Below are 21,261 nucleotides of genomic sequence, written 5' to 3'. Positions count from 1 at the left end.
AATCCAGCTTGAACATCTGGAAGTTCATGGTTCACATACTGTTGAAGCCTGGCTTGGAGAATTTTGAGCATTACCTCACTAGTGTGTGAGATGCGTGCAGTTATGCAGTAGTTTGAACATTCTTTGACATTGTCTTTCTTTGGGATTGGAAAGAACACTGACCTTTTCCAGTCCTGCGACCACTGCTGAGTTTTCCAAATTTGGTGGTATACTGAGTGCAGCACTTTCACAACATCATCTTTTGGGATTTGAAAGAGCTCAACTGGAATTCTATCACCTCCCCTAGCTTCATTCATAGTGATGCTTCATAAGGCCCACTTGACTTTGAACTCCAGGATGTCTGGCTCTAGGTGAGTGATCACACCGTTGTGGTTATCTGGGTCATTCAGATCTTTCCTGTATAGTACTTCTTTGCATTCTTGCCATCTCTTCTTAATCTCTTTTGCTTCTGTTAGGTCCATACAGTTTCTGTCCTTTATTGTGCCTGTCTTTGCATGAAATGTTCCCTTGGTATGTCTGATTTTCTTGAAGAGATCTCTAGTCTTTCTCATTGTACTGTTTTCCTGTATTTCTTTGCAATAATTACTTAGGAAGGCTTTCTTATCTCTCCTTGCTATACTTTGGAACTCTGGAATTCAGAGTTCCTTTGCCTTTCATTTCTCTTCCTTTCTCGGCTATTTGTGAGGCCTCCTCAGACAACCATTTTGCTTTTTTGCATTTCTTTTTCTTGGGGATGGCTTTGATCACCGCCTGCTGTATAATGTCACAAACCTCTGTCCATAGTTCTTCAGGCTCTCTGTCAGATCTTATCTGATGATTGAATCTATTTGTCACTTCTACTCTATAATCATACAGGATTTGATTTAGGTCATACCTGAATGGCCTGGTGGTTTTCCCTACTTTCTTCAATTTAAGTCTGAATTTTACACAAGGAGTTCATGATCTGAAATGAGCCACAGTCAGCTTCCAGTCTTGTTTTTGCTGACTGTGTAGAGATTCTCCATCTTTGGTTGCAAAGAATAAATCAATCTGATTTCGGTGTTGACCCTCTGGTGATGTCCATGCGTAGAGTTGCCTCTTGTGCTGTTGGAAGGAGGTGTTTGCTATGACCAGTGCGTTCTCTTGGCAAAACTGTGTTAGCCTTTTCCCCGCTTCATTTTGTACTCCAAGGCCAAACTTGCCTGTTACTCCAGGAATCTCTTGACTTCCTACTTTTGCATTCCAGTCCCCTATGATGAATAGGACAGCTTTTTTTGGTGTTAGTTCTAGAAGGTCTTCTATGTCTTCATAGAACCATTCAACTTCATCTTCTTTGGCATTAGTGGTTGGGACATAGATTTAGATTACTGTGATATTGAATGGTTTGCTTTAGAAACAAACAGAGATCATTCTGTCATTTTGGGGACTGCACCCAACTACTGCATTTTGGGCTCTTTTATTGACTATGATGGCTACTCCATTTCTTCTAAGGGATTCCTGCCCACAGTAGTAGATATAATGGTCATCTAAATTAAATTCACCCATCCCAGACCATTCACTGATTCCTAAAATGTTGATGTTCACTCTTTCCATCTCCTGTTTGACTACTTCCAATTTACCTTGATTCATGGAGCTAACGTTCCAGGTTCCTATTCAATATTGCTTTTTACAGCATTGGACTTTACTTTCAACACCAGACATATCCACAACTTAAAATTGCAGTTTTCACTGGTTTTCTTTATAGACAGTTATCTGATTGTGATGAATGATCATTTCTTTCCAGGGATTAGTAGGCTAGAAAATAGGGAAGCTGACATTCCTGCCTTACTCTTGATCTTCAAGGTGATCTTCCAACCGTTCACTATTTGGATGATTTGCTGTAGGATTTTGGAGGACGCCTTCCCACGGTAAGGAAATTGCCTTCTAGGTTGACTAAGAAACCATGAACTGTGCTCTGTATCATCCCGTGTTTCCCCAGGCTTTAAACTGTTTATGTTTATGTGTGTTTAATTATTACATTACTCGGTTTTCTAATATAAAATTATTTTTGCATTGGAGGGGATTCTCCCTTGATCATGATGTAGTTTGCAAAAGCTCTTGGTGGGCAGGGATTTCATCACTGGTTCAACATTTTTCATGTGAAATCGGTCTATTCAAGTTTCAAGCTTCAGGGAAGTCAGTTCGTTTCCCCTGGAAACTGACCATTTTATCTCATTTTTCAAATATTTTTTCATAGAAAAGTTACCACAGACTTGTCTCTGCCATGGGCTTTCTCTTCATTTCACTGTGGTTTGTGCCTTCTCCCCTTCCCACCTCATCTGCTTGGTTTTCACACCAGACATTTTATCAGTCCTTCAGAAGAGCCCGCTTCTTACTTTGTTGACTTTCCCTGGTAATCTTGTCTCTTTATTTATTGTCTTCTTCTGTCTTCCTTACTCACGTCCGTGCTTCTCTTCTGCTCGGGTTTGGTTTTTTGTTCCTTTGCTAACTTCTGACTGTGACATTTCAGTCGTGTCCAACTCTTTGTGACCCCATGGACTGTGGCCCGCCAGGTTCCTCTGTCCATGGGATTCTCCAGGCAAGAATACTGGAGTGGGTTGCCAGTCCCTTCTCCAGGGGATCTTCCCAACCCAGGGATCAAACTCAGATCTCCTGCATTGCAAATATATTTTTTACCATTTGAGCCACCCAGGAAGCTGTTTAACTTACTACGAATACGGCTCTTGCCCTCACTTTTCTAACCGAGGCGGTCGGAACAAGCCATCCCACTGTAGGTCCCGAGTCAGCAGGACCTGTTCTGTGATCGTGCATCATCACTCGTCCTAAGGTGCTTCCTAAGTGTCCTCCCCATCTCCTCTGAGATCCATCAACTGTTCAGAGTGCATTTTTGCATTTCTAAACCTATGCTCATAAGCTGCCATCCATCGGTTCTGACTGGGCTGCGGAGGGCTGACTGTTGGCTGAGACATGCCCGTTAGAGCTTGAAGCTTGCTGCAAAGCCTTGTCTATAACCTGTTCCTGCAGAGTTTCCCATGTACACTCTCCTTCAGAAGGACTGTGGTCCATTGGCATCCATCAGTCAGGCTTAATTTTTCTGCTCGGAGCTCACATACCCACCCCCATGCCCCTCATCTTCCTGACTCCGTGACCCCGAGATGTGCTTGAAACTCTCCCGTTCCCGTCCCCGACTTGTTCCTCCCTGGTGTTCCCACCATCTGCAACTCAGCTCACGTTGTGCTGAACCCGCAGGATTCTGCGAGCTGAACCCCCGCCCCCGTGCGCTGACCGCCTCTCCCCAGGGCGGCTCTCATCCCGTCATTCCTGTGAGAGGTGGAGGGACAGTGCTGGGATCGGGGGACCCCACTGTTACATGGAGGTGCTCACCCTCGAGGCCCCCGCTGCAGGAGGGCACAGTGGCTGGGCGCAGGGTATTCACATCAACTGCAAGGAGCCCTGTTGTGTGGGGGTGGGCTGCCCGAGGGCCTGAGGACGTGTGTGTGTGTGTGTGTGTGTGTGTGTGTGTTGGAGTTCATGCTGTGTACAGGCACGTACCGTCCGGGTGGGCGAGCTCATTGTCTGGGGTCTGGCGCCCCGCAGCCGCCTGAGCTGGGATGCTCCCCACTTCCCCCCTCTCCGCAGAGCCCTCCCGGGGGGCCATCCAGGCTCGGCAGCTTCCTCCGTGAATACTTGGCTGAGCAAGGCTCTATGTCTTGATCCAATTTTTGTGATTTATATTTTCCGTAATTCTACTTGGTCAGGCCTTTCAGACTTATTACACAGGGAGTGCTCTGTTCTTGTAGAATATAGAAAGAACGGTCTGTGTTGCCACGACTGCTCCCTGAGATGTGCTCTCCTCCCCCTCCCTGGGGCCGCGTGCACCTCCCCTGCTCCGGGCCCCCTTCTGCCCTGTTTCTGGGGGACGTTCATGCCCCAGACCTGCCTTCCGGACGCCCTGCAAAGGCCAAGCTCTGCTACCCCAAACTGGGGGGGCTGGGGGCCAGCAAAGTGGGCTCGCACGCGGGGTGGGGATGGGGTGACTGTCCGTTGACACAAGTGGAAGCCGCTGGCAGAGCCGGTGGGCACCTGGGGGTCTCTGTGGCGTAGAAGACCACTGCTGGGGGTCTCCTGAGCTGACCCCTAGGTGAGCAGCTGGGTCCCGTGGGCTCCCAAGCTGCAGAGCAGCCCCCGCCACACCCTCCCCACCCTGGGGCCCCACTGATGAGCCAGCACACACGCGGTGAAGGGGAGCCTGCTCCTTTATTCACAGGCCCCAGAGCATGGACGCAGTGAGGACAGAGACGCAGGGGGCCCCTGGGGGCTGGACCCCCGCACGTGAGTCCCCCGGGCCGAGGGTCTCTGCCTCTGGGAGCCTCGTTGGCCGCTCTACTTCCAGCGCCCGCCGACTTTGCCCTTGGCCGTGGTCCCGGCCTTCTTGCTGCTGTAAATGGGAAGCAAGTTGGTCTTGAGCGTGAGGGGGTCTGGGACCCTGGCTGGCCCCTTCCCCAGCCCCCAGCAGACCCCAGACCCTGGCAGCTCGGCCTGGCCCAGCCCTAGCAGCCCAGGGGCATCCCCAGCCTTGGTCCAGCAGCGGTGACTCACCTGTGCCTGCCCACCAGGCCTGGGCGACTGTGTGCTGGGGAGGTTAGTGAGGTTAAGGGGGTGTGGGCAAGGGCTGGGCCCCTCTCCCTCCCTTCCCCACCCAAGGGACTCGGGGCACAGGCCCTTATGTCAGGCGGACCCAAGCCTGCCTGTCCCTACTGGTAGCTGCCATCCTCTCAGTAACTCTGGCCTGGAAAGAGCCAGCCCCCACCCTGGCCAGGATGGGCAGGGGCAGCAGGCAGGTCCAGTTCTTCACTCCAGGCCAGCAGTCCAGCCTGACAGACTTGGAACCTGGGAGGCCTCTGTCTTGTTCTAGAATCTCAGCCCGTCAGTCACCAATGAGACCGGGACCTCGGGGGATGGGGGTCCTTGGGAGCCCCCCTTCTGCCTGAGCCCTCTGCACAGCAGGGAGCCAGGAGCTGGCAGGGGCCGGGCCGCGGGGGGCGGTCATCGGCACTCGTCGTGGGCAGCTTCAGGCTGGAGTGGGCCCTGCGGCTCCCGAGGCTGCAGGGGAAGGCCTGGCACTGAGAGCCCTGCCCACAGCCCGTGTCCCTGAGCGGAAGCCAGCCTGAGAACCCTTCGGGCCATGCACACACACACACACACACGTGCGTGCTCACACTCACACCTAGCCGAGTGACCTGCGAGAACCCCTGCCTCCTGCCATGGAGCCCAGGGCGGAGGGCGTGCACCTACGCCAGCCCCCTCTGCAGCCCTCGGGGCACCCCAGCTCAGCCTCCAGGCTCGGGCATTGAACCCCAGCAGGTGGCACCTGCCCTTCCTGGCAGCAGCTGCAAAGGGTCCCGTGGACCCAGCAGGCTCATCAACCCCAGACCAGGGGTCTCACCCAAGGCTGTGCAGGGTCTGCTGAGTCCCTGCCCAGGTCATCGCCAAGGTGACACGCTGCGGGTTGTCCAGGAGCCCAGGCTGGCTTCACCAGGTCACCCTGAAGGCCACCCTGGGGGCCTCCTGCTGGCCCTCCCAACCCACCTCCTGGGCTCTGGGGATGGGGGAGACTGGAGGCTGCAGGTCTGGGGCATAGGGCCCAACATGCTGGCCCAAGGGACCGGCCGGTTAGTCCTGTTACTGCTCTGCTGAGGGCCGCGTGCCACCAGCACAGGCTGACGTCTCCGGGCCCCTGGGGGCAGTGGCAGCCAACCCCGTGGGGCTGCGTGCCTGGCGCAGAGCATGGGGCGGGCAGGGCTACTCACTGCTTCTGGGCCTGGTCAATGCGGCTCCTGAGGTTGGTGATCTGCAAACAACACAGGGGACTCACCTGCGCGTCCGCACGGGGCCTGGCAGGCCTCGGCGCTCTCACCGTGTCCTGGCTCCTCTGGTCTGGAGGAGCTCAGACTCGTGTCTCTGACTCACTCTCGGCGGCCTGAGCTGGACACCTGGGCCACGACACACTGCAGCCCCAGAGCTGGCCACTTACCTGCCCACCTCTGCAGGGTGTGGCGCGGGGGCAGGGGCCGGAGGTGGGCTCGCAAACACAGCCCCCGCCTGGCGGCCGGAGCTCAGAGCCCCGCGGCCGTCTCGCTCCCCGGCCCGGCTGCTCCCTCCTGCTGACCGCCCAGGGGAGGTCCGAGAGGTAAGGGCCAGCCTCCACTGCCGACGAAGGGCAGCGGGTCAGCCTCGGAAGCCCCCAGGTGGCAGGCAAGGGGGAGGAGGCGGGCGGGGGACCCAGGGACATCCTCCGGGTTCTCCGTGCCCGCTGCTGCCGACACCCGCAACGACCCAGGTTTCCGCCATGCGCGAGGCCCACCGTGCATGAACACTAGAGCCTGGTCCAGGGTGGACCCCGGCTACTTACAACTTGGCCAGCATCTCCACTCTGGCCCGGACGTTCATGATCTAGAAAGACCGAGATGGTTAGGGGGCTGGGTGGGCGGCCGAGGCTTGGGTGCCCTGCGTGCTCAGGGCCAGCCTGGTCCGAGCTCTGGGGAACCCCTGTGCACACGTGTGTCGGGGCCTGCTCTCCTGGCTCAGCACGAGTGGGGCCCGTCTGGACCCTCTGAAGCCCATTTCCAAGGCCGGCCGGGAGCATTGGCACAGAGCGTGGTGCCCCCTCACCTGGGCCGCCGGGGGAGCGTTTTCCCCCAGAGGGAGGTGGAGAAATTCAAGTGCAGGAGGGCCAGGCAACCCACCCAAGGGCCCCGGGCTCCTGAGAAGGAGGCAGGACTCCTCCATCTGTCAGCACTGCTCGCCCACACCCTCTGTCTCAAGGGCCAGCGGGAGAGGGGCCCTGAGAGTGAACGGTCCTCCCGGGGGGACGCCGGAGGCTGGAGGGAAGGGTCTGCCTCTGGTCTATCATCAGGGTCTGTACCCAGCCCCATCCCAGGCCCATGTTGACTCCGAGGGGAGTGTCCACCCAGGGCTGCCGACCTGAGCTGTGACTCCAGGGTCGGGGAGACCCCGCCCAGGCCCCCTCCCCAGCTCTGAGTCCCCAGGGCTGGCCTGGCCGGAACTTGGGTGTGCAGAGGAGTCTGGGTGAGGTGGAAACCCCACCCCAGAGGAACTCAATGCCCCCCTGGCGGGCTCAGGACACTGGGTCTCCAGACCCCTGCTCCCGGACAAGGGCACTCTGCGCCACCGCACCCCCCGCCAGCCATAAGCGCCGTCCTGACGTGAGGCCGGCCTGGAGGACCCCGGGCGGGGCCCCCCGCAGGGCAGGGGGCTTGGTCGAGGTCTGGGGACGCGGGGCGCCCGCCAGCGGGCGAAGCCAGGGACAGGACACTCACGTCGTATTTCTGACGCTTCAGCTTCTCTCCATACTCAAACTTGTCCATCTCTAGCTTGTACAAGGTGTCCCAGAGCTCCTTGGCCTTGTCCCTGAGGGTGGCCGTGGGTGAGGGGCTGCTGGGTCAGCCCCGGCAGGAGGGTCCAGGCGCCCCCCACCACCGGGCGGGTCCTCACCTGAGCTTGTCCTCGCTGAGGTGGTCGATGTTGAGGGGCTTCCTCCGCTCGGCCAGGACCTTCTTCTTCATCTCCCGGGCTGTCTGCTTCTTGCCCCTCTTCTGGTCTGCCTGGGGGGACACGGGAGGGGGCGCGTCGAGCCGGTCCGGGGCCGCGGCGGGGCGCTCAGCCCCATGCCCGCACTCACCTTGGCCAGGTAGCTGCTGTAGTTGGCACCCATGGAGGACAGAGCCTTCTTTTTCTTCAGGTCATCCTCAGCCCGCCTCTTGGCGTCCTCCTCCTCCCGCCGCGCCTTCTCCTCCTGCGGGCACACCCCCACCCCCAACCAAGACCTCAGCGCAGGCGTCGAGGACCTGCTTGGGCCTGGAACCTTCTGGAAGGTCCTGGTCCCTGTTGGGTCCACCCTCTCGCAGGGGTTCTGCGGGGCAGGGGGACTTGGCTGATGGCCTGGGTTCCTAGGCCAGTGTCAAGGGGATTGTCAGAAAGGGGGAGGTCTGGGAGCCGGGGCTCCTGAAGCAGGGGGCTGGGGGCCGCGCTGGGGGCCGGGCTGGGGGCTGGGGGGCCGTCTCACCGCCAGTCTGTTCTGGCGTTCACGCTCCTTCTCCGCCCGGATCCTCTGCTGCTCAGCTCTCTCTGCTCGGCGCTTCTCCTGCGGCCGGAGGAAAGCGGGTCAGCCTGGCCTGGCCCGCCCCTGGACCCCCGGCCACATCCACCAGCCCGACTTCCACCCAGAGCTGCAGGGCTGGACTCACGATTCTCTCCTTGAGGGCGACCAGCTCCTCTTCCTCCTTCTTCCGAGCCTCGAAGTGGCTGTCGATGAGAGCCTGGAGCTCCATGAGGTCTTTGTTCTGGCGCTTCTTCTGGATGTCCTATGGGGACAGGCCCATCACACCCGCTCTCCTCTCGATCCTCGGGCTGCCTGCTCCCTCAGCCATGGGGTCAGAGTGGTACCCTCCTTGTGGCTGAGTCCAGGCCATGCAGAGCCCTGAGGTCAGTGAGCACCCCTGGGATGGACTCCTCTGACTTGGCCTCATTGTTATGCCCAGAGATGCCTGGGTGGGTTGGACAGAAAGGAAATTGGGGAACGAAGTAGTCTGTTGGATACACAGATGGATGGGTGGGTAAATGGGTGTAACAGTGAGTGGGGGCATGATGAGTGAGTAGATGGGGGATGGATGGATGGGTGGGAAGTGGGTGGATGGATGGGAGGCTGCACAGATGGATGATGGATAGTTGGGTGGGTGACTGGATGGATGGAGAGATGAGTGGATGGATGGGTGGGGAGTGGATGGACAGATGGGAGGATGCACAGATGGATGATGGATAGTTGGGTGGGTGATTGGATGGATGGGGAGAGACGGGGAGATGGGTGGATGGATGAGTGGGGAGGAGGTGTTATTCCTGGATGAGTTCCCTCTGATGCAGGAATGAATCATAGCAAGAGTGCACGGAGCCAGGAGGCCCCAGTTCTGGCTGTTCTAAATGATGTCCCCTTCTCAGGCTTAGCCTGGAGCCGAAGGCTGGAGGCCTGGGGAGTCTGTGTGAACCCAGGTCCCGTAAACTTACATCAAAGTCGACTTTCTCCCCTTCCGGGATCTTAGGAGCAGTGAGTCTGAAGAAGAGAGAGAGGCTCATGAGTACGGGTGAGTGGGTCCCCACCAGGACGGTGGGCTGGACCCAACCTGGCCTGGCCCTAGGCTGGCCCTCCTGCCCTTCACCCTGGCACCCAGTTGAGGGCACATGGCCTGACCTTGTTCTTGTCAAATATATAGCCCACTGTCCCCAGAGTGGCTTGACCCTTCTAGAAGTTTATAACCTCTTAGCGTCAGCCTGTCTTGCCCACTCCTGGGCCTCTCAAGGGCTGCTTCACCCCTGCTCACCCAGGAAGGGTGACCTTGCTCTCTTTCTCAAACAAAAGAAGGCAAGGCAGTCACCATAGGCCCTTCTGGGGTCTTTGGCCTCTGTGGTCAGGAACGGCCATCTCGGCTGACCCTTTGCGTTTCTCTGGTCCCTCTTTGACCTTTCTTTCTGGGGATCCAGAGGAGGGGGTGCTGGGCAGAACGCACGTCGTGCGGAGAAGAAAGGATATCCCTCCCGAATCCCTTCGGCCGTGACTCCCCCTCCCCCCATACATCTCGAACGGAGCACAGAGTTAAATCAACAACAGAAACAAGAGCTTCTTCAAAAGAGAAGAGAGTGGAACTGAACGTAGATCGGCATGCTGGCGAGGGAAGCGATTTTCTGAGCTCAGAAGGTCCCACTCAGGCAAAGATGGCCAGAGGAGGCCATGCAAATGAAAAACTTATGGAAAAAGGCACAACGTGAAAGGGGGGGAAAAACCAGACTAGAAAAATATTTTCAGCAAATACAGAGAAGACTTATATCCTTATGCAAACCGATGATTAAGAAAACATAGAGACGCCCCCGCCGTTAGATAAATGGGCAGAGGGTGAACGCTAGCGGCTCCCCGAGAAGAAAGACCACCAGTCAACACACGTGGGAGAGGCTCCCGAGCCATCAAAGGAATGTGAACAAAAACAAGCCAGAGAGGCCGCTTCTCACCCGCCCGCCAGAGGCCCATGTGCAGGCACGTCGCGGGCCCTGGGCATGTGGTGTGGAGGCCGCTGGCGGCCCTCGTGGAAGCCTTTTGGCAGAGGACATCAAAAGCCTTAAGAACGTTCCTACTCTTTGACCCAGTAATTCCATTCTGGGAATGCGGCCTAGGGAAATAACCCGAAAGACAGAAAATGCTTTCCACCCAGCGTTATTTATGATAGTAAAATATTGGGGAAAGCCTTAATATCCTGCAATAGAGGAATGGTTAGGAAAATTATGGTTTGTCCAATTGATGGAATATTATGTGGCCATTCAAAATATTTAAGAAGACTATGTAAAAACATGGAAAAATACTTAGGACACAGCTCTGCATTTTAGAAAAGCAGAATTCAAGGCTGTATAGACAAGACGATGTTTGAAAAACAGCTCAGAGTTTCAAACCTTTTTTCCAAGTCCTATGCATGGAAAAAGAGTAGGAAGAAATAAGCCTTTTTATTTCTTTCTCCTCTTTTCCGCAGTCTGGCTGGCGGGGTGGGAGAGTTATAGATGATTTTTTTTTTCATTGGACTTTTACGTATTTTCCAAATTTTCTTTAATGAGGTGTTTTATTTTCATAATGAAAACACAAACATTTTTTTAAAACTAGAAAATATCTTGTGACCCGGCAGCTTTCTTTAAAATTGCTGAAAAATAAAGTGTAACGGATGGAAATGTGCTGGCTACACACTCGCATATTTCCAGCCCTCTGTGCAGAGTCCGCGGGGCTCCCCTGAGTGGGAGCGAGCACTTGGCCTGTGCTCACGGGCTCTGACATGCCTTCCCCCGCAGAGCAAGGAGGCACGTGTCCCCCGAGGACGGGGGGTGGATCACGTACGAGGGCCGTGGGCTCACACGTACTTATCAGAAACAGAAAATCAGTAACGCCAGATTAAAACAAGAAACCTCTGAACCACTAGCACGCGGGCCAAATGAGCCAAAGTCTCTTTGAACCAGGACGAAGCTTCCCCTGGGGGCTCAAGGCCCCCACGAAGGGGAAGATTGGGGCTCCGGTCAAGGTTTTGCTCCCAGGCGGGTTTCAAGGCCGAAAGCCTCCCTCCCAGCACCCCACCATTCATATCGGGGGCCCCGGGAGATGCAGGGGGCAGGGTGGCCAGGAGGGTGGGCACCAGAAAGGGCCGTGGGAGCTCCATGGGGCCTCCCTCTCTCTGCCCCGACTCCCCCAACTTCCTGCCCCCTTCCTTCCTCTGCCCAGCGCCTGCTCCTGCAGGAAGCCATCTTTGTCTACTCTGCATGGTCGGGGCACGGACTGGGCCTCCAGAGTCCGTCCCTACCCGTCCCCGGGGTGAAGCCCCAGGGCAGGTGTGAGCCCCACCCGGAGGAGTGCACCACTGCCCCGGTGACCCCGTTCCCCGGGCGAGCCTCACCCAGAATCCAGGACCCCGAATTCAGGAGCAAAGGAGTGGCTGCGGCCCCTGGAGGATTTGGGTCTGCAGGGCCCAACAAGCTTCGCAGCCCCATCTGAGCCCGGCCCCTGGGCCTCACAGGCTCCCCTCGCCCGCCTGGCGTCCAGCCCGGCCCAGCCCCGCACTCACCTGGGTCTCGGCTTCTCCTCTGATCAGCAGGGCAGCGGCGGGGGGAGAGAGGAGAGGGGAGGCCAGGTGAGAGGGCAGCCCGCCGGTCCCCGCGCCCCTGACCAGGACCCCCCCCCACAGTGGACCCGCCCTCCCACCCACCAGGGGCCAGGGACTTGCCCCCACCGGGGCCCACAGGATTCCCTGTGGGATCTGAGGAGGAGAATGGGTGCAGGGCTCAGGGCAGGGGGCGCGGAGAGAAGGGGAGAAGGGGCCCGGGGGTGCCACGCCTTCGGGGCAGAGACAAGGCTAAGGCTGGGGGCCCGGGTGGAGGACACGTCTTCCTGCCCGCCTCCTGATGTGCCTGCTGACCCCCTGGTGTCCATGTGGGGTGGTGTGAAGCTCAGGACAGAGCTAAGCCCTGCGGCAGACGCAGCTCGAAGCAGCAAGGCCCGGCCCTCGGAGGCCCCGGCGTCAGAAGAGGAGGACGGACGGGTGGGCAGGCGGCCGAGCCAGAGGCACCGAGAGCCCTCAAGACGGACCCGGGCGGGCGGGCGGGCCTCTCTGCCAGGGTCTGTGCGGACCGCGCAGGCACCGCGTGCGGCCAGGGGCCTGGCCTTACCTGCCTGGTCCTCCCAGTCCTCCTGCTCCGCATCTTCGGGTGAAAGCGCACATGCAAGAGAAAGCGGCGGGCGCGGGCGCGGGCTAGGGGCGGGCCAGCCAGGGCACAGCTGAGCCCGCGCCCCCCGGGCGGGCGCTGTCCTGGACCCCACTGCTGACCCCCTCTGAGGGCTGCAGCGCTTCTGTCCAGGAGGGTCGGAAGAGCTAGCTGCAGGGCCAGGATGCCCAGGGAGACTGCCCCCTGCCCCAGAAGGCCAGCAGTGGCTGGAGGGGCTGCTGAGGGCCTGTGGGCTCTGGCTGCAGGCTTCCTTAAGCCTTTCCACTGGGGGTGGCCTCCCTGGAAGAAAAGCTATGGGAAACCTAGACCCTGATGCTGGTCCAGACTGAGGGCAAGAAAAGGGGTGACAAAGGATAATATGGCTGGGTGGCATCACCGACTCCGCGGACGTGACTGTGAGCAAAGTCGGACATGCCTGAGTGACTGAGCCTCAGTGACCAGGGCTGGGTGCTCTGGGGGCCTGACTCCTGGATTTCGTTGGGTTGAAACCCAGGGGTTTTCAAACAAGAAGGCTGATAATGTCTCCTGGGGCCTCAGACCTGCGGAAGCCTGGCTAGTTGAGGTCCCAAGCCAAGGGGACGAGAGCACCGAGGCTGAGCCCCGAGGGGCGCGGGAGCCTGGATCAGCTCGGCCATGAGGGCCTGCCCCTGTTCCCGGGCCTTTGGTGGCAGGGACAGCGCCATTCACATCTGGCCCTCAGCCTGTCTGAGCTGCCGGGGCAGGAGGACTGTGGTCAGGGTCTCCCCTGGCAGATCCCTGGGTTGCTTAGCAACCAGCCCCCACTCGCACAAACAGCCTCCTGCGCCTGCTGGGGCCGCTCAGCTTTCAGGTGGGCCTGACGTCACTGCCCCCCACCCCCGGCACCTGGTGGAGGGCTGGGAGGGGGGCGGGGAGCAGGGGGAGGCAAAGCGCCACGCGGCAAAGCTCCCAGGCGGCGGGCGAGCGGGAAGCAACCTGGCATCCCCAGCCTGTCTGTCTGTAGGCCCCAGGGCTGGTTCCAGGGTGACTGGGTGACCTCCTGACCCCCACATCCCCGCCAGGCCCAGTGTCCACCCCGTGACCTCGGGCCCGGCCGGCCCCTCTGTCTTGCAGGCGGTCTCGCTGAGGCCTGGGACAGGGAGGCAGCTTGGAGCCTGCACTCTGGGTGCAGGCCCTGCGGGGAGGCCCTCTGCGGCCCCGACGAGGGCTGTGTGAAGGCGGGGGGCTCTGACTTGGGCCCTGATGGCTCCACCCAGGGGGCCCCAGCACTTCCAGGCCCCTGGGCCCCCCCTGCGACCTCAGCCTGACTTTCTGCTTCACCCACTTGCCTCCCCACCCTTCCCATTCCCCCCCGCGGCTTCCCCACTCTGCCTTCCTTGCTGTCTGGGGCCCTGCCTCTCCCCCCTGCCCTTCTCCACCCAGGTTGGTGGGTCCCGGGGGTCCCAGTGGACCCCAGTGGCATCCTCCCAGCACCCCTCTCTGAGGCCCTTCGAGGCTGGCCACCCCCACCTTCCTGCGGCGACCCGGGCGGGGCCTCACCCCCTCAGCCCCGAATGCTCGCTGCCTGTCGGCCGTCTGACACACAGCCACCCTCCCCATCCCCGGCCTAAGCGTTCCACCCCGTGCCCAGCCCTCGGGACGGCGGCAGGGAGAGTCAGGCAGGAGCGGCGGAGCTCAGGCCTCAGCATGGGGGGCGAGCCTACCTTCCTGGACTTCTTCTGTAGAAGCGGCACCGTTGTGGGGGGGGGGAGAGAGAACCACTGTGAACCTCGGGCAGAGGCGGGGGGCAGGCGGCGGGCAAGCAGGTGAGTGGGTTACGTGGCCCCTCTTGTTCCTCGTCGGCCAGGCTGCGGCTCACACCCACACACACCCCGTGTGCACACGCGCCCACACGGGACTGGAGCCATGGCACATACCTGGTTCATGAACTTCATGGACTAAGGAGGGCCATGGAGCAAGAGGCAACACGCGGGTCAGAGGTCAAAGGAGCAAGGATCCCGAGTTAATGGAAACAGCCGGTCGCCACAGGAGGGTCAGTGGCCGAGGCCGGCGGGTGGGAAGCGTGTGGGGAGTGAGCGAGACAAGGTCAATGTCGGCCGGGGCAGCGCCCCCAGTCCTGTCCCTGCCTGCACGCCGGGCTTCGCTTCTCTCGGGACACCCCTGCTGCTTGAGGGGCCACTGGAGTCCTGTCTCACTTGGCCGCCCCCGCCGCCGCTTCCCGTCTCCTTCAGGCCCCCGAGGACTTCCATGGGGGCAGGGCCGTGGCCTGCAGGGTGGCCCACGGGGCCTGGAAGGGAAGCTTCCTACCGGCCCGAGGCCAGGGCGCCCACTGCCTTTTCTCTCTGCACCCATGGAGGAGCCTGGGCGCTGGGTACCAGCTCTCAGCTGCCCTGACCACTGCGCCAACCCCAGGTTTCCCTGCCCTGCCACTGCCCAGTCCCGCCCCTGACCCGGGAGGGAGCTCCCGGGGGCAGGCTGGAGGGGGCCCGCGGGGGGCACTGCTGCCTGGCGGGGGCACAGACCGCAGGAGAGACCCCTGTGGGGGGGCCAGGTGCCGGGGGCTCTCAGGTGCCCACCCTGGGGCAGGAGGCTGGCTTCAGGGATGCCCCCGGGGCAGCTAGGTCTCATGTGGTCCAGCGGTCTCCCCGCTGACCCGCGCCCCCTGGGCTAGGGGGTGGCTGGGCCCATGTTGAGGGGGTAGTGCTGGCCCTCGGGGGGCCGGCCCGCTCAGGTCAAGCATTGGCCATGGTTAGTGGGTTACGGGGCGGCCACATGTGGGGGCCCCTTGGCTGGCTGGCACCTCGCCGCCCCCTCCCCCGCCCACTGTGCCGCAGCCAGCCCCGGGCCCCACATGGGGGTCAGAAGTCCTGCGTCCGCATACCTTCCTCGTGGACCTCAGGGACTTCTGCAGGCGGGGGGGGCGCTGGGTGAGCAGGGCCAAAGGAGAGACGAGAGGTTAGGCCGGGAGCGCACTGCACGCCCTTAGAGGGTGGGACACGCGGGGTCGCGTGAGGGTTGGGGTCGCGGGACAGAGGGCTGGGCGTTGGCTGGGGCCGGGGTCTTGGACCCCACTTACCTTCCTCCTGGGCCTCTTCTGTGGTGGGAACCGGGGGGAGCAGGAGGGAGAGAGAGAATAGGACAGTCGTTAGCGGGCCGGGCGTGGGGCGGCCGGGAAGGGAGGCACCCCGGGGTGGGGGCCGCGGGCACCAGGGAGGCTGGTGGGCATCGTGGACCCGCAGGGCCTCTGCGGCACAGCCTGCTCTGGGTCCTGGGGGTCCCGCCCTCCCCTGTCCTTGGGGAGTGGACTGAGGTGTCTCTGCGTCACTAAGTAACCTGGCCCTGAAGGTCCCGGAGGTGGGGACCTGGACAGGTGTGGGCTGGCATCCTCGGGGGCCCCGTGGCAGAGGCAGGCATTGGAGGAGCCCACTCGCGGGACCTGCCAACGCGCCCCATCAACTCCCTGGGAAGGCACTGCCTGGGACCACGCTTCCTTCTCAGAAAGAAGTCTCTCCACCTTTTCAGCAGAAAAAAGAAGAGCTTTGCTCACGTTGTTAGGGTAGCCAAGTGTTTTCAAAATATTTTCAAAACCTAGCGCCCAGAACAGCCCACAGGAGAGCCGGCCCAGCGGAGCTCGGGAGAGCCTGGCCGCGGCTGAGTGGGGCCCAGGGGCGCCCGTCGGGCCTGCAGACCACCCTGCACACCCTTCCCGGGGCCAGGCTCTGCGCCTGCCGGGAGGGGTCTCCTGACCCACCTGGGGGTCCCCACTGCCAGAGAGAGGGAGAGGGGGAGAGGCTGGGAGAGACAGAGACGTAGAGATGGAGATAGAGAAACAGAGAGAGACAGAGATAGACAAAGAGAGACAGACAGGGACAATCAGAGAGTGAGGGATGGGTGGGCGGCATACCAGACTTGCTATTAATGAGGTGAGTGTCTTCATGGCCAAATTCCAGCTAACCTCACACACCAGGGATACCATGAGATTATTATGTATAAATGATACATAATAATACAGAAGTATTAATGAACAATTAATGAGCGCCTCTCGATGGAGTGACGAGGTGGCTGTTAGGGGTGCGGGAGGTGGGGATTAATGACCACGGAGGTGGACGGTTAATGGGTGAGCTGGGCGGGGGCCTGGGGGGCGCCTCCGTTACCTTCCTCCTCGTACTCTTCTGCAAGGGGGTAGAACAAAGGAGAGGAAGCGGTTAGAGGGTGGCAGGGGGCCAGCCTGGACAGAGGCGGGGGGCCAGCCTGCCTGGCGCCCACTGTCAGGGGAGGACGGCGAAGAGGCCGAGGCTCGTGGGCAGGGGTCTGGGCCTCGAAGGCCTGGTCCTGCGATGGGAGCACGCTCCCCACTCTGCAAGCAGGGTGTCACGGGGCAGGGTGTCCACGGGCTGGGCTGGGGACCTGTCCTTTGAGAAGAGGCGCAGGGTCAGGGGTGGGGGCCCTTTTGCAGAGGGGCGTCCACACGCCTGTGGCTTCCGGGGGGCTCCCCGGGCGAGGCACTGGCCGCAGATGGAGGGCCCCGTCCCACCTGGGCTTTCTGTCTAGAGCCGATGCAGAGAGAGTCTGGCGTCCACACTTACCCTCCACGTGCTCACTGTGGGGAGAGGGGCAAGGGTGAGGGGTCGATTCTTGGCGGGGTGGGGGGGGATCTCCTCTGGCCTCTGAGCACGCGAGGTCCAGGGGTCCAGAAGCGGGCGGGTACTCACACTTCCTCGTCCGACATGGCGGCTGGGTGCTTTCTGCGGGGGGTGGGGGGAGACGGGGCAAGAGTGAGGAGCTGCCTGGGCCTCGAGGTGCAGGAATGTGGGGGGTGGGCTCAGCGAGCTGACTGTGGGGGGCCATCCTTGCACAGGGGTCCAGGGCCAGCTCCCTGGCCTGGGCGGGCCGGGCCTGCGCGGGGCCTCCTCGGCAGGCTGCCTTGCTTCCTCTGAGGCCCCAGGCCCCCAGCTCTCTTCGCCCCAGATCCGATCCCCCTCCGCCCCCCTTCCGGACCTGGCTCCGGCCTGCAGCCTGGAATCCTGGAGCTGGGCGGGAGCTGGGAGGTGGTGGCCGGGCCGAAATGCTCTCTGCAACGTTCCCCAAGGAGGATCATCCAGAAAGCATGCGGCTGAGCGGGCCGGGGCGGGGGGCCCTTCCTGGCAGCTCCGGGCCCCCGCGAGGCCCTGCTGAGGTTGCTCAAAACATCCCTCTTGGTGGTCTCTGCTCTTGGGTCTAGATAGTGGGGCGGGAGGGGAGGGGGCTCCCAGGGAGTCTCTGAATTTCAGAGCTTGCCTCCTCAAAATGGGCACTGTGGACCTTCCCTGGCCTTCCTGCATACCGTGCCCACAAGGCCTGCTCCTCAGGAATGAGCCACGCTCCTTTCTCCCACTCATGGTTTCCCATGAGGGTGCTGCGTCCTCTGATGGGGGCACCCGGGGATTCCTTGGGGTCCCTCACGGCCCTCTGCAGAGCCCTTTTCCAAAACCACCAGAGAGCACGAGGCATCCATTCCCTCCCTTCTCCCCGTTGCCCCCGCAGGCTGAGCCCTGAGCTCATCGGGATGGGTCTGGTTTGTTTCTGAGAGTCCACGTGGCCACCCCCTTCCCCAGCCTTGTGCCCCTGCCAGGCCCACACGCCCTCTGAGAACCGAGCGAACGGCCCCATTCCTCCTCAGCCTGCTTTCCCAGGCCCCAAAGATGTTCTTGAATTTGTCAACGTCTGCAAAGAAGCTCTTGCCCGGGCCCGGCTGCGTGCGTCCAGGTGCGGCCGGCTCCGGGCCAGCACGCTCAGGGACCGTCTCTCCGTGAGCTGGCCCCCGTGCAGGCCTGAGGCAGCCGGGGCCTGGGAACGCGCGGGGCAGCTGCATCAGAATTTTGGCCCGGGGTTTTGAAAAACAGAGTTCATGACAACGCTACAGCCCACTTGAAGACAATCGTTCTGGTCCCCCCGGGAGCTTTGTATAAGAAAAACACAAGTTCATCATCGAAAAATGCATTTACATCGCATTGCTAAGGTGGGAACAGTTTTCCGAAGCCTCTGTCAAGAATGTTAATTTTCCCAAAGCAATTTAAGCTCCATGCAAAATTAACCAGCGGATGGATCTCTGCTAACCCCCTCCAGGAAACCGAGCAGCGCTTCCCAAGCCTGCTCTCCCTTCCTGGGGCCCTGCTGCCCCCTCAAGTCACAGCCTCCTGCTTCATCCAGCACACGGCTCCCACAGCCTTCCATGGGCCCCCACCCCACCCAGGATGCCATCACACCCTGGCTGTGCCCACCTCTCCCCCTGGCAGGGCCTGACACCTGTCACCGCCTTGAGAGGGGTGGTCATGGCTAGAGTCCAGGGTGGGTTATTTTTAAGGAGTCAGCGGCAGCTGAGACGTCCAGAAATAGGCACCCAGATTAGCCAAGACACCTCTGCCCAGAAACCCAAGATGGTGGGAGGGGGGCTGAGAACAGCCTCTGGCTCAGGTCTTGGCCTGCCCACCCCTCTTCCCCCGTAAGCTCCCCTGCAGGTCTCCACTTGCCCTCTTGTCTTCTGGGCTGGAGGACTCTGCCCTGCACCCCCGGGAAGGGTGCCCAGCCTCCAAACAGGGAAACTGAGGGCCCTCGGGGCCCCTGCTCCCCCGCCCAGTGAAGGCCGGGGGGTGATGCCTGCCGTGGCTCCTCTGTGCCCACCCCCACCCCCCCGCCGCCAGGGAGGGGCCCGGGGTGGGCTGCGCTTGGGGGCAGGCTGGCACTGAGACAGCTGAGAAGGAAACCGGCTGTCCATTTCGTGTCCTGCCCTCAGAGGGGCCATTGTGCAAACAGCCTCTGAGGTCACTGCTCCTCGGGGACCCCTCCTCCTTCCTTCCTTCCCAAGTGACAAGGGGGGGGTGTGGGCGAGGAGCCAGGAGGCCCTGCCGCTTGCTCACTGTGGGACCCTGACCCTCTTCCATGACCCCTGGGGCCCCGCCGTCCCGTGTGGCCGTGGCTCCCCAGCCGTCTCCTCCCAGAATGGTCGAGGGCGCCAGAAAGGTTGCTGCCTAGCCAGGGTGCCCCATCCCATGACGTCAGGAGGATGGCTGGGCCCCGGCCCCAGGGGGCACAGGAAAGGCGGGCGGGCGGGGGACGGGGCTGGGGAGCTCGGGCTGGGCCTCCTGGGAGCACGTGTTTCTCTGCCCAGGCCGAGGCGGGCGGGCAGGACAGACGCCGGCTGCCCGCTGCTCCCTCTGCCCCGGCCCCCGTCCTGTCCACTCCTGGCCTGGACCACTGGATACTCACTCCCAGACTGCTGGGGTCCCGGCCGCCCTCTTGCACAAACCCGCTCTGCAGGGCGTCACACAAGGCCCACCCTCATTTTCGTCTTCACAGACGGTGGTGTTGGGGGCAGCAGCCACTAGGCCGAGAGCTTCAGCCTCCGAGGGAACGCTGGCCGAGGCCAAGTGGGCAGCAGTGGTCCCACAGCGGCGGGTGGCCTTGCAGCCCTGGACAGAGCCCCTTCCTGGCCTCTTCACCCTACATCCTCAGCTCTCTCTGGCTGTCTTCCCCGGGGACCACCCCCCTGGGCCTTCCAGAGGCCCCCTCCTTCCTCCCTCTTGATCCTCCCAGAGCTCAGGTATAAAACAGCTTCTTCCCCATCCAATGTTCAGAGTACGTGACCCTGGAGTGCTCACATCCCAGACCCTTGAGACCCCGGGGCGGCTTCCCGGCATCTCTGAGATGCTGTCCTTAGAGTGGAGAGGCTGGAAGACCCAGTGTCCACGTCCAGGGACCCCAGGCTGCCAGCACGCAGCAGGCTGGCCCAGGCCCGGGGCTGCCCATGGTTCTACTGACCTGCAGCTGGGTCTGGAGAGACGGGCAGGAGCTCCCTGTGGACAAGACCGGCTCAGGCACTGCCCGCCAACCGCACGCCCTCGAGTTATAGTGACACTCGATCTTGCCCGGCAGCCCATTGGCCGGGCCTGGGTGGCCGGGCGCGTGCAGGCGGGCAGGGGCCGTGCCCCGAGGCCCCTGACCAAGTATAGGAATAGAAGAGGAGGCCTGAGGAGGGGGCCGCGTCCGAGGAGTCGGGGGCGCCCTCCTCCCCCGCAAGTGTCAGCTTCTATTTTTACTCCCCCGACAGCGGGCACATTCTTGATGGGCCGAGGAGGGTGAAGAAGGTGTTGGGTGGCTCTGAGGAGGCAGCCAAGGACTCTCCTGGGGCCTGGCTGGACTGGAGCCCCCAGGGCTGGGGCTCTGACTTCCCGGCAGCTGCCCCTCCCTCCAAGGAGATGCCCAGAGAGGGGGTCTGCCGTCTGTCCAGCCAGGCCCCGGGCCCACCCAGCCTCCTCGTCGGAGGGGGCGGCCTGCGGTCTCTGCGCCCTTGGGGAACGGAGGGCCTGTGAGGCCTCGGCCAGGCCCCCAGAGGGTCGGAGCCCGTTTAGTGGCCAGACCGGGTTCCCTGGGTGACGCGCTGGGGACACACAGAACACACGGGCGAGTGAGACGCTAACCCGCGTCTGGCCGCGCGGGGTCTGGCAGCTCCCAGTGCCGGGGGCCGCCCCTCTGCAGTGAGCCCGGGAACTCCCACCTCGGGGTCCAGACCCTGCGGGCCCCCCTCTGCCCGCAGGCTGGGCTCCGCACGCTGCCCACGGCGGGCTCTGCCACGCGCCCGTGGAGCCCACTCTTTCTCTTCTCACCAGACCCCAGGCGGCACCATCCAATCGGCAGGCATCTCGCCCACGGCCTCCCATGGGTCCCTCGTGGGCCACTGAGGCCACACGCTCCTCTGGGTCTGCCCCTCGGGTAAGGAAGCCGAGATGCAGAGCAGGGGAGAGGGGCCTGAAAGACCCGAGAGGCTCGGTGGGGCCGTGGTTGCTCCGAGGATGCTGGCCTGACCCAGAGCCGAGGCTGGTGGGCCAGGGGCCAGGCCAGGGGGTGGTCTCCGGCAGACTCGGATGAGGGTCCTGTCCTCCCAAGGCTGAGGGCCAGGGGTGTCAGGACGGCCGCGCTCACACCCCAGCCCTGGAGCCCCCTGGC

General features: G+C 61.5%; 1 protein-coding gene across 22 annotated transcripts; it reads right to left on the bottom strand.

Moving 5' to 3' along the window:
- Window positions 1-4,217: 4,217 nt before the first annotated feature.
- TNNT3 (troponin T3, fast skeletal type) lies at window positions 4,218-20,203 on the bottom strand. 22 transcript variants are annotated; one of them, XM_043452766.1, is made up of 17 exons: window positions 20,077-20,203; window positions 16,992-17,024; window positions 16,866-16,879; window positions 16,434-16,451; window positions 15,356-15,373; window positions 15,161-15,202; window positions 14,196-14,216; window positions 13,983-13,997; window positions 11,643-11,661; window positions 9,061-9,106; window positions 8,247-8,363; window positions 8,066-8,143; window positions 7,682-7,795; window positions 7,495-7,604; window positions 7,320-7,410; window positions 5,790-5,830; window positions 4,218-4,417 (listed from the first exon to the last, which is right to left on the bottom strand). In XM_043452766.1, exons 1-17 carry the CDS (start codon window positions 20,193-20,195, stop codon window positions 4,363-4,365), a joined length of 951 nt encoding a protein of 316 aa, XP_043308701.1. In that variant the 5' UTR covers window positions 20,196-20,203; the 3' UTR covers window positions 4,218-4,362. The 22 variants fall into 22 exon arrangements, with proteins under 22 accessions (XP_043308701.1, XP_043308699.1, XP_043308703.1 ...); XM_043452764.1 differs by lacking the exon at window positions 5,790-5,830 and adding an exon at window positions 6,392-6,432 and having other exon boundaries at window positions 20,077-20,198; XM_043452768.1 differs by lacking the exon at window positions 13,983-13,997 and having other exon boundaries at window positions 20,077-20,202.
- Between the last annotated feature and the right edge of the window lie 1,058 nt (window positions 20,204-21,261).

Source organism: Cervus canadensis, chromosome 29, assembly GCF_019320065.1.
Source record: "Cervus canadensis isolate Bull #8, Minnesota chromosome 29, ASM1932006v1, whole genome shotgun sequence".
Lineage (NCBI taxonomy): Eukaryota > Metazoa > Chordata > Mammalia > Artiodactyla > Cervidae > Cervus > Cervus canadensis.
Note: the sequence above shows the minus strand (reverse complement) of the source record. Positions and strands in the feature narration are given on the sequence as shown.